General features: G+C 50.4%; 1 protein-coding gene across 8 annotated transcripts in view; it reads right to left on the bottom strand.

The window, feature by feature from the left end:
* The window catches only part of FHOD3 (formin homology 2 domain containing 3), a 427,395-nt gene extending 419,974 nt beyond the window's left edge, over positions 1-7,421 (bottom strand). For all 8 annotated transcript variants that reach the window (XM_053664320.1, XM_053664321.1, XM_053664323.1 and 5 more), the window contains exon 1: positions 7,127-7,421. In XM_053664320.1, coding sequence (XP_053520295.1) covers positions 7,127-7,291 — 165 coding nt within the window. In that variant the 5' untranslated portion in view covers positions 7,292-7,421. The remainder of the gene's footprint in view (positions 1-7,126) is intronic.
* Positions 7,422-12,450: the final 5,029 nt, after the last annotated feature.

Here is a 12,450-nt window from a genome sequence, read left to right as displayed (position 1 = left end):
CTAGTAATTTACCCACTTCATTTAGATTGCCCAATTGGTTGGCATATACTTGTTTGTAATATTTTCTTACAATCCTCTGTATTTCTTTGATATCCATTGTTACTTGTCATTTTACATTTCTGCTTTTATTTATTTGGGCCCTCCCTGTTTTTCTTGATGAGTCCATTTAAAGATCTGTCAATCATATTTATCTTTTCAAAGAACCAGCTATTGGTTTCACTGATCCTTGTATCTTGTACTCAACTTTGTTTATTTCTATTCTGATCTTTATTATTTCCTTTCTTCTACTTACTTTAGGCTTTGTGGTTCTTCTTCTAGTTTCTTTAAGTTCAAAGTTAGATTGTTTATTTGGGACTTTTCTTGTTTCTTGAGGTGGCCTATAATGCCATGGATTTTTCTCCTAGGACTGCAACATCTCAGTTTAGTGATGAAATTGAGGTATGTCCACCGAAGCGCCATGTATAACACCCCCACTTCACCCTTTTCAACCAGACCAACAGTTTGTGTAACTGATGATGGCTGACTTTATCATGGGAACTGACTGAGCCTAGACAGACACCCTGAACTCTGAAAGACTGATGCCCTATGCTTGTCTGTCAAAGTCCCTACGGAGAACACAACCATCAGGCGGGAAGAAACATTGTCAGAGGGGGCACAGCAAAACACTGGCTGGCGACAGGCCCCCTCACCCAGAGCAAATGCACGGTGATACTTAATGGAAGGACTCCAATCTCTAAGGGAGCATTGGAACAGGTAATCTAATTTTTAAGCTCTTTTATTTAAAAAAACGCTCAACATATGCAGAAGTGTAGAGAGTAGTACAATGACCTCCCTCCCCCCCATACCCATAATCCAGCTTCAACTCAGCAGCTGTCTGGTTCCATCCACACACACACCCACTCACTTGCCCCTAATCCAGGATTATTTTGAGCAACTTCCAGGTATCACATAATTTCACCTGCAAATATTTCAGTATGAATCTCTGAAAGACTGCAAACTTTTCTTTTAAAGATTTTATTTATTTATTTATTTATTTATTTATTTATTTATTTATTTATTTATCTTTAGAGGGGAAGGAGAGAGGGAGAGAAACATCAGTGTATGGTTGCCTTTCATGCGTCCCCTGCTGGGAACTGGCCTGCAGGGAAGCAACCTGCAACCCAGGCATGTGCCCTGAGTGGGAATCGAACCGTGATCCTTTGATTCGGAGGCCCGCGTTCTATCCACTGAGCTACACCAGCCAGGGCGCAAACTTTTCTATAAATATCACAATGCTATTATCAGCCTTTAATAATTTTATTATCAAATCTCTATTTTATCAATTTAACTTTAATCATTTTAATAGCAAAGAGTCACTATTCGAGCTTCCCCAGTGATCTCAAATGTTTATCCACAGCATGTTTGCTTGAATCAGTAACCAATTAGAACTGCGCATTGCTATTGGTTGACAAATCTCTTAAATCTCTTTTAATCTAAAGTTTCCTTCCACTTCTCTTATCTTTGCAGTTTATTTGTTAAAGAAACTATAATTTCCCACAATCGGGATTTTGCTGATTACATCTCTGTGGTGAGGTTTAACATCCATTGTAACTTAATTTTGCTCATTCTTTCTTACTTAGTTCAGAACAAGGCACAGAAACACTTCCCAATAAAATAGCTTAAAAATAAAGTAAAACCAAACAAAAAGCAGTCTGATTGTCTCTGTAAAGCAGCAGATGCTGACGAACCCAAGACTCTGAAAATATCCCACAAAAGTGGAACCAGCTATGCAGATTAGAGAGCCAAATTTATAATTTTTTATAGTTTACATTCAATATAGAAAGCCAGATTTAAATCAGGGACATTCCTGAGCCAGCCACAGCCAACAGAGGCATCAACTGGAGATGAGTTTGCCAAGAGTGGTGGCCGTCTTCCCTCTGAGGGCAGAAAAGTTCCCAAGTGGTTCCAAAGTTTCGTCTTTCGAGAGAAATGAACCATGGAGGACAGAGGAGGCTGGGGGAGGGGTGTTCCTGCACTGGCCTTAGCATGTTAATCAGTTTTAAATCTGCTGCCATTAAGAACTAACATTTCTGAGTCTGGAGGGGGCAGGGCGAAGGCAGTCCCCTGTTGTTTTCCACAAGGACACAGGTTGTACTCTGAGGACAAAAGGCACAGACTCGCAGAGCTTCGACACTGGCAAGACTTACCAGGGCACGACCATTGAAGTCCCAGCCCTGTGACGGGCAGGGCAGCCGCATGCAAAGGCAATGCAGTCTGTCCCCGCCCCCTCCACACACCTCCTGCACAGAGAACTCGTGCTCTGCTGGTTTTCTAATAATGGGGCACAGTTGGCTACGGGCTTTGGAGTAAAAAAAGACTCAACTTTAAATCTCAGCTTCTTCACTGGAAAGCCGGGCAGACTCAGAAAACCTGCAAACCCCCCTGTCTGGGTTTGCTCATCTGTGGCCTGGGGAACCACTGTCTGCCTGCTAGTTAGGAGAATAAATGAAGTTATGTGTGGCAGCCAGCACAGACTCATTATATGTCAGCCCTGTCCCCCCAAAGATTTCCACCAGTCCATCGCAACCCAGGTCCTCTCTGGAAGCCATGACAGCACCTGCTGGACATCCGGCGGGGTTGCTGATGCGGACAGTGGCCGTGCATGAAGCAAAGCCAAATGACCCATAAAGGGTTCAACCCCATGATCCTGATCTCAATAGCACAGCTCCAACCAACCGAGCTAATTACGGTAGAGTCAGATTCATCTCAGCTTGCACAGAGATGCTCTCAGCGGTTTGTACGACATTCTTACAGAGTTTTGTCCTAAGACGCTATGTGACACACCACATTTGCCAACTTTACTAATGATCTCATCTTTTAAAAATCTTAATGTAATGTAGCAAACAGATGTGTCCCTTAAGAGGATTAAGGTGGAAATTCATTAGAGCAATAATGCCAGTGGATTTGTGTTCTAAAACTAACAGCAGTCAATCAGCTTGGGGTACACTCCACCTTAGCGCTGCTCGGCTTGCAGGAGAGCCACGGAGAACTGGACAGCCCGTCTTCACCCTCAAGGAAGTTATCTGAGAACTGGGGAGACAGTGATAACCCCCACACACTGAGACCTGACCTGAATGGCTTTTAATCCATCCACACGGTTCAGACTGCGGTGTGCATAGGAATCACCAAGGCATCTTGGGAAAAATGCACTTTCCGGTTTAGTGGGAGAAGCAGGAGGCCTGAGAGCATTTCTGTTGAGAGCCCAGGTGAGGCCCGGGCCAGACTCGGATCCCCAAGGCTCTCTTTTACAGGTGGGATAGCTGAGGCAGCAAGGCAACCTTGAAAACAAAGGTAGTGAGAGAGAAACACACACGTACAGTCAAGGCTGATCCAATCAGAAGACAGAACTTGACGCGGTGGACAGGCTGCCTGGAAGGAGGTACAGAAGTAGAGTCATTAAGAGCTCGGACCTGGGGTCAAATTCCAATTCTGGAACTTCCCCCTCACACTTCCCTCTTGCTGACTTCCTTCTGCTCTGGGTCTCTTCTGCTGTGAGAGGTACCAGTACCAGTCCCTGAGCCATGGGAAGGTCAAGAGCGTGGAGAGATGGCGGGTGTCTAGGACACAACAGCTCCTATTACTCCCCTTTCTGGACCATGGCAGGCACCCAAACATTTCCTGAATCAATCACTGAGTCATCCTTGCCATTTTGACACATAACTTACTCATTTTCTCCATAAAAATCACAGTTTTCTCTATCAAAATGGAACATGAATCCTTACAGCCTCAATCAATATAAACAAATCATTTAAGCTTTGAAAGGTCTATGAGTCTATTAATTCTATTGCATAGTTTTTTCTACACTAGAAGTCCTATAATTACAACTTTCGTCTTTTAAAACACTACACTAGAAATAGACACCTGTTTATACAGCATCTGAAAACAAAAGGCCACACACCTAGTCCAGTCAAAACACATAATCACCCAAAATGAGCATCTCCCCAAGTGAGACTACAGCACCTGCTTTGAACTTTTTATCAAACTAATCATTTATTGAACCATCTTCCCCGGGACTACTATAAAAAGCTGCGGGGGGTTGTGGGGTGGTCTCCAATCCACCAGTTTGAAAAAAGAAGAGATAGAGACTAAGTACAGAACACTGTTCTGTCTGAGACAGTGGTTTGGGGAAAGGAGTAGCTCACTCACTTCTAACGGAGTCAGCAGACATGAGCTAAATAAATACGTCCTCCTGTTACGAAAAGATGCACAGATGCAAGTTTTGGCTGGGAAGGACCTGCGAGGCTATCCGGTTCAAAGGCTCCCAGCGCAGGAGAATCCCTGGGGGACTTGACAAATTAGGACCCTCTGCTGGGGCCTTCCAAGGGCTGGTTACACAGGTGTGTTCACTTAGTGAAATTTCATCCAGCTGCTCACTTACGCCTTGTGCACGTTTCTGTATGTGCAAGCTACTTCACGTGACAGTTTTCTCCCTAGGGATTTGAATGTTCGGGGCAGCTAAGAACACCGAGTGTGCCCTACATGTTCTGCAGTCATGCTTCTCCCCTTTTTCTGCCACTCAGAATGCCCCCCCACCCACCCAGGAATTTCTCCTCTGCCAGGCTGGGCTCAATGGGACCTGGCGGAAGCTTTTCCAGTGGCCAGGAAAGCTATCTCCACGGCAGGGTCTGGGATGACAGCTTGCCCACTCATTCACCACTAGCTTGTTCACAGCCGGCTCAGTAACTGTTTACTTCCACCTCTGACAGTGAACTCTACCAGGCCAGGAATTCTACCTCAAGGCTCTTACTCATGCTTGTAACATTCATTTACTCTGGGCCAAAAACTGCAATACCTAGCACAGGAAGGTGAGTAGGTGAATTCCCCAACTTAATGGAACAGAAGCCTCAGGTGGTGTGGCTTCTGCCCACAGCCACACAGCAGGTCCAGGGGCAGAACAGCCCGGGGGTCTCAAGTCACGCAGGCCTGCTTCTCAGCACCCCACTAATATAAAAGAAACTGCTTCAGTTTCTTCATCTGTAAAATGGGATATGAAAGGCTCCACTTCCCAGGGGTGGGTGGTTTTAAATGAGATCATGCACTGGTACCCCCCCACCCCGTAGAACATGCATCAACATGCCAGTGCTCAGAATGTCCTAGCTCTTTCAATCACAGGTGGATCAATTTTAAGACTCCCTGTTGGAAATTAACCATCATTTTAAAAGATGAAAGTCCGCCTAGCATATAAACACCCTGAATTCTGCTTTACAGAACCCCAGCTAACAGAATCAACCACTCACTCAGCTCTACACGCAAAAAACAAACGGCAAACACCCGAATATACCTCATCAGTGTTTGGGCAAAAGACTCGGAGGCTGAGGCCGGCTGGCCCCCAGGACAAGGGATCAAGGGTCTCCGTAGGGTGTCTCCTGGGGTTTTATCCCACAAGGGACAGCACAGAAAGTTCTGTGTGAGTTAGTGCAACTGCGGTGCTGTGTGTTCTAAGGTGGAGGGGGGCACGGTGCTGGGGAACAATGCTGAGGCATGGGGACTTCCTCCTACCAGGACAGGGACACTGAGTCACAATTGTGGGGCTATTCCATGGAATCATGAAAAGGTATTTCAGCCTCCAGCTGGAAAGGTCAACCATGCATATAGGGTTTGAAATCCAAGAAAACCACTTCAAGGTCATAGGACCACAATTATGTCTTCTGCGGTTTCAACAAAAGATCACAGCAATCAGAGACCATAATGAATGGCATATCGTAATGCTGAAGAAGCCTTTCCAAGCCTTCAGTTTAACCCATTGACTGAGAAGAACCAAATAGTTTACAAAAGTGACAGATAAGCTGACTGCACGATACATCATTCTGTCCATCTCCCAATCCAACCTACTTTATGGCCAGGGAGGTTCCCAGGAATGGGGACTGTATCCCTCCCGCACCGACGAGGACAGAATGAGCCAGAGCTGCCCCATTCCCCATCCCTGAAAGCGGGTTACTGACTCGGGGCAGGGGAATCCCTGGGACACTGCGAACAGAGGGAGGAAAAGCCACTGCCAAAGTTCACCGGTTTCCACACACAGCCACCTCTGCTTCCAAGGCAGGTGAACATCGTACAGAAATCTAAAGAATTTTTAAAGTCAATTTTGTTATTTTTGGTATCACGGGTTATCTCTTTGAAGCAGTTTTCAGTGTTTAAAATATTTATCAGGATCCTCAAAGAATAAATCATCTCCAACCTTCGCTATGGACCCTAAGCAAAAAAAAAAAGTACCGGGGGAGTAATTCTCTCCAAGCTGCAGCCAATCTGCTTAAGTAGGAGGAAGGGTTCTCCCGGCTAAGTGGTTAGCTTTCAATGCTAGCTCTTTGCAACACACACTTTCCAAGACGCCTGTCCCCCTGCAAAGGGTTAAAAAGAAAACTCTATCGGGTGGACTGAGAAGCCATTCTTCCCAGGGGACACTGATTTGGGGCTGCGAGCCTCCGGCTTTGTGCGCGCCCCCGCCCCTCCTCCCACGGGGACTGCTCCCCCAAGGTTCCCAAGGCCACCTGCTTCTCCGAAGAAAAGGGGCCACACCCGGCGCTACCGCCGCGCGCAGTCTGCGTCTCAGGCGGTGCCCCCGGGGGACGAGGGGGAGGAGGAGGTGCCCGGGGAAGCACGCTTTGTCGCGAGGGTCCCGCTACCGCCCGCCGCTGCACCGGAGGCCTGAGAGGTTTTTGTCCGGGGCGTCGCTCAGGGCTTTCCTCCGAGGGACCTGAGTCCCCCAGGGCCCGGGTTCTGTCCGCGCCCGGCCAAGCCCCCGCCCGGGCACCGAGGCCGACGGCCGGCGTCCGAGCCGCACCCCGCCCACCCGTCGGAGCTAACGGCGCGGCGTCCGCAACCCTCTCCATCCCGCCGCCGGCCGGCGCGGCACCTGCTCAGCCCCGCCCGCCCCGGGCTCCGGCCGTCCTCCTCGTTAGCCCCCGAGATCCCGCGCCAGCTGCCGGGTGCAAGCGGCCACTCTGCCTCACGGGCGCGGGGAGGTCTGCCTGCGGGCGCCGGTCGCCGGGGACCGCGCCGCGCCCCGCCGGCCCGCCGCGCCCCAACGCCGGCGCTCCCGAGGCAGGGGCAGCGTCCTGGGGGCCCGGCCCACCCCGCCGGGCTGTACCTTGTGCGGCGCCCGCAGCAGCCGGTGGAGCCCGGCCAGCTGGGTGCCGAGCGCGAGGTCCTCGCGGAACGTGAACAGCGGCGGCCGGCTGGGCTCGGGGAAGTTGGTGCTGTTGAAAGGGTCTGTGTCGTCCAAGAACTGCACCCGGCAAGCCAGCGTGGCCATGATGCATCCCTGCTCCGGGGGACGCGCGCCCCGGAATCGGCGGGGCCGCAGGCCGGGACGCCGGGGTCACTGTGGGCCGGGGAGGCGGCGGCCGCTGCTCGCTGGCTCGCGGGCTCGCAGGCTCCGGCTCTGCCGGCTGCAGCCCGGGCTCCGGCCGCAGGGGGGCGGGGCGGGGGCGGGGCCGGCGGGCCGCGGGAGCCCCGTGCTCCGGCTCCTCCCCTTCGGCGTCCCCCAGCGGCAGGCCCGGCTGCCCCCGCCGACCCGACCCGCCGCCGGGAACGGGAAGGAGAGAACTGGTCGCGCGGCATCCGCAGCCCAGCGCCAAGGCCGCCGGCGGTGGCGGGCACCACCCCCCTCAGCGGCAGTCGCCACGGGGGCCGCCGGCTGCACGTGCGTCTCGCGGCCTGGGGAGCCCGGGCCGAGCTACACCACTACGAGCTCCGCAAATCGGGGCAGGGGGCGGAGGTGGGTGGCTGCCCTCTGGCTTTTTACACCTTTGGGAGAGGGCTTAACCCTTTCCAGATCGAGTCAGCGGGCTGCCGCCGGGATTCGGAAAACCCCAGCTGGGCACCAGGAGGTGACGGAACCGGCCCCGACAGCAAGCGTGGTAGTGTCAGCACCTGGAGCCCAGGCGAGGTTTTCCTGGGGGAGAAGGAAGCGAAGAAAAAGGAGGGTTAGCCGGGGAACCTAGGCAGGTCTTAAGAGACTATCCTAGGGGGCGCCAGGTTACAGGCCCAGGGGGTGCGAGACTCGGCTCCAGGCCCCCAGCGCCAGGCCTGGCACAGGGTTTGCCTGGTATGTGCTGGTTGACCTCTGCATCACCTCGGCCTCTTATCCACTGAGGTCTCTGAAAGCCCTAACGGGACCTTGCGGGGCCGCGGGGGCCGCTTCCACGAGGTCGCCGAATCGCTGGGGGGCAGAGGAGAGCTAGAGACACGCCGTAACTTGGAGGGAAGGTTTGCAGTTTGCCGGCCCGGCCAAGCGGGAGCCGGGAGAATCCTCTGCTTCCCACCGCTCTCCACGCTGCTCGCTGGCGACCCCGCTCGTTTCCAATAAAAATTAACGGTTTTCTGCATTCCAACCCAACTTCTCGGTTCTTCAGACCTCATGTAGGTCACACATATAATACCAATGGCTCTTAACATCTACCTCTTCACAACACGACTCTATAATATGGCCTTTCCCGTTCTCCTGGTTTCAAGGAGGAGGTCAGGGAGCCTGTGCCATACTGAGCCCCTTCACAGGCCCCTTTAACCTTCCGTCTCTATGGACTCTCCTTGTCACACGTGCACACCTGTGCCTGATCTTAAAATAACAGTGATCCGTGACACTTCTGCTCATTGCAGCAGAACTTCTAGCTCTCCTTATGTTTGCCGTTTAACTCTGAATGTGCCCTCGAGACCTGAGACACCAATTTCACCATCAGTGCATGGCCAGAGTACAAAACCCACAAGTTTGGCTCCTTTGACCCAGGCCCTCTACTCTCCCACTTTCGTCCCCAACCCCCTCCCCACTGAGCAAGCCCTCCAGTCTTCCTGGACACCCCGCTTCTCACTGCTGTCCTAACACGAATCCCGTGTCATCTCCAGGGACTCCTGGCCACAAGGCTGCCTCAGCCTCACTTGCTCCTGCCCCATCTGCCAAGTGCCTGTTGGCAGCGGGGCCACTGGCAATGACCCATCCACCCCCCCACCCAGGCTCCTCAGCCCTGCTCGGGGCGGCCTTCCACTGCCATCATGCTGCCACAGACTTCTGTCACCTTTCTCCATCTACAGGATACTCAATAAAGAAAAGCATCTTTCCAGCATGAAGTCCTCCCCTTCCAGCACACCTCCCCCTGGTATTTCCTATCTCCCCCCCCCACCCCAGCTTAGGAGCTTACCAATGCCCTGTTTTTTTCTTTCTCTCCCTCCATCTGGACCTTCTCTTCCAAGTTGCTCTGGGACCAGGCTCTGATCCAGCCCCAGTCTGTCCTCCCTGGGCTCCTTCCCTGAGAATCTGGGCTGTGGTTCTGGGGGAAAACCTGTAGTGTCCCACAAGGCCCCACACTTCTAACAGCCCCAGCCTGGTTCCACGCTCTGCCGATGCGGACTTAAATTTCTTAATAATTTAACAAGAAAAAAAAATAATGGAACAAGAGGCTCCACATTTTCACTGTGCCCTGGATTCCACAAGTTGTATACCTAGTCCTGAGGGGAATAAATACTCATGTTTTCCATCTTAAAAGCTACATCTTTATGAAGCCCACCTCTCATTGGCTTGTCTCTTTTTTAATTCCTGACCAGTTTGTAAAAATGGTGTTGTATTATTTTCTCAGCATCCTCACCATGTCTTTGCTCCACACACGACTTGTGGTAGGCAATGTCCCTGCTGTTCCGAGATCATCGGTGCCGTCCAGGGGGCACATCCTGCCTGCTTCCCACTTGCTGGGCAGCGTTTGTCACTGTGGTGCCCTCCTGTCCCAAACTCTTTCCCTCAGCTTCGTAGTTTTGCCCACTCGGGATTCACCTTCTTCCTCTTTGACAGCTTCCTCTCTAGTCCATCTGGGCTCTGTTCTCCTCTTGAAAATAGAGCATCGCAGATAGAGTTACTTGTTCATTTATTCTCTGTGTTTCCATTAAATTGAAAGCTCCTCCAGGGTAGGAACTATGCTGTGTTTAACCCCAAGCCCACGCAGTGACTGGCAGGGTTTCTGGTAAAATCACACAATGAATGTTTTATGGCTGAGTGAGCATCAGAGTCATCTGCGAATCCTGTATTTTGCATTTGGCAACTATGACCTGGCGCTGAATCAGCCTCTGAAAGCTTTCTCAACTCTTCCCTCCTGTCTAGCCCTCCCTTCCTATGCTGGTCATCTAAAAGTCTCCCTTCCCCAGTCTTCCGTCCTGCACTTGATCTTACCCTGGAGATCGCCCCAAGCTGTGCATTTCATGTGTCGCACCTCAGGGTAAAATCCTGACCTGCCAAGCCCCTCAGCAGGACTCACAAGACTCCGATCTGCCCCAGTCTGCCACTCCACGCTCGTCCCTGGTCATTCCCCACTTTACATCCTGTTTCAAATCACCCCAGATTTATTACCCTTTTCCTAAACAGGCTGAGATTTGTCACAACTGGAGGTGAGCTTCTCGGACTGGAACGTTCTTCCCTCTCTACTTGGCCAGCTAAACCCCTTACCCTTTGACACTCATTTTTAGGGTGGGCTCTTCCAGAGAGCCACCTCTCGCTGAACCCCTGACAAGGACCGTCTCCTTTTTCTCTGCGTCTCATTGTACTGGTGACATGTCCCTATTCACACAGCGCTTTTCATGTTGCGTTGCAAATCCATGCTTACCTGTGTGCCTACCCGACTAAACTGTGAGACTTTCCGGATTGGAATTTGCCTTACTCGGCTGAAGTCTTAAAACTTCACATGGTGACTAGCATGTAAGTTAATATTAATCCTCTAAGTTTTTTAATCCTATAGGTTATTCTTGATTCTTTTATGGGCTTTTGCCCTGATAACTCCCTTGAAACTGCTCTCAGCAATAATTTTTCCCCTAATAACCAAAGTTCTTCTCAAACTATTTTTGAAATCATTCCTTTTTAGTAATGTAATACTACCTCTTTGTTTAAAAGGCCAAGAGTAATAAAATGTTACAACAAGGAAACCAGCCCCTACTTTACGACCCCCACCCCATCGTACCACACTTCTCAGGGCCGCTCGCCTCTCGGTAACTCGAGCTCAGCACTTCGACCTGTGGGCTGCAGACAACGCACTGACTTTCTCTCGTGCTGCGTGAGGGTTTCAGCCGCATTACAGACCACGGCCCCTGCTCAATCTTCCCATAGTTTCATCGCAATTTTAGTTAAAATCTTGCTCAGTGATTTTTTAAATGATGATTATGTTAATATTGTTCACTTTTGTGCCAAGTACTGCACATGGTTACGTGACCTTTCTTACCCAACCTTTTATTTTTCCTGATGTTAATATTTGCCTCAATTTTTTCCCATTGCTTATTTTTTTTTCCTGGACAGCTAGTTTTCTTCTGATATTCCACCACATCCCTGAAAATGCCTCTTTCCCTACTTTCAAATGATTTCTCGGGGCTGTCCTTTCCCCTCAGTCATCCCTCTGAGAGGCCCCCTCTGGGGGTCCCGCATCTTCCTGTTCCAGCCTGGAACATGGCCCCTTCAGCTGTATCCTCCTGGAGATTTCCTGAGCGTCTCTCTTGCGGGAGAGTTCCTGGTTCCTAGACCACTTGACTTATCCTTTTCTGGTTTATGCTCTCAATTTTTGTAAGTATATTTCCTAGTTGCTTCCAGAGAAAAGATAAGTTTTCAAGAATTTTATGTCTGAAGGGGTCTTTATTATCCTCACACTTGCTTCGGTGTGGTAGTTTTATTGGTAACAATGGCCACAGTAATTCTTCCTACCCCTTTTATGCCCACCACTTTGTAACATGACCTTGCCTCTTCTCCCATCAAGAGATAGAGTTTATTTCCCCACTCCTTGATGGGAATAGCTTTGTGACTTGCTTCGACAAATAGAACGTATTGGAAGTCGCATTGTGTGACTTCTGAAACCAGGCCTCAACGCCCTTGGATGCTGACCTGAGACGGCCGCGTGAAGAAGCCAGACCAGCCTAGGAACAGTGGTGAGAAAAATCACCACTGGAGCCTGGGGGCATGGTTACCTGAGTTACGTAGCCATGAAATAATTGGCGCAACAATTGCCTGTGGTAATTCGGAAGTAGAAAATATACGTGGCAGGTCGGTGGACTTGGCAAAGGAGACCTGGGCAGTGTGATGAAAATGTGTGTCAGGTGTTTCTAGAAGCATGTAGTAAGGGGCCCGGTTAGCAAGTAGAACTTAGAGAAATATAGAGGGCTAAAGGCTTGTTGGGTTATAAAATAAAATGATCTCCTTCCCCAGTCTGCTCAACTAGCAAAGGACCAATTTTAAACGTTGCCGTAAGGCCCTTTGTGAAGGTATCGGGGTATATGGGGGGATGTAGCAGATCCCTTCCCTGAGGCTAAGGGGCTTCTAAGAATCTTACAGGTGTTGTTCTGCAGCAGCCTGGCAGGCCCAAGTGAAAAAGAATTATGGATGTAGTTTTTGGAATAAGGAATAAACCCCAGTAAGATTCACGGAAAATCCACAACGTGTTTAATTTTCTCGAA

This window comes from Artibeus jamaicensis, unplaced genomic scaffold, assembly GCF_021234435.1.
Source record: "Artibeus jamaicensis isolate MK-2021 breed Jamaican fruit bat unplaced genomic scaffold, CSHL_Jam_final contig_354, whole genome shotgun sequence".
Classification (NCBI taxonomy): domain Eukaryota; kingdom Metazoa; phylum Chordata; class Mammalia; order Chiroptera; family Phyllostomidae; genus Artibeus; species Artibeus jamaicensis.
Note: the sequence above shows the minus strand (reverse complement) of the source record. Positions and strands in the feature narration are given on the sequence as shown.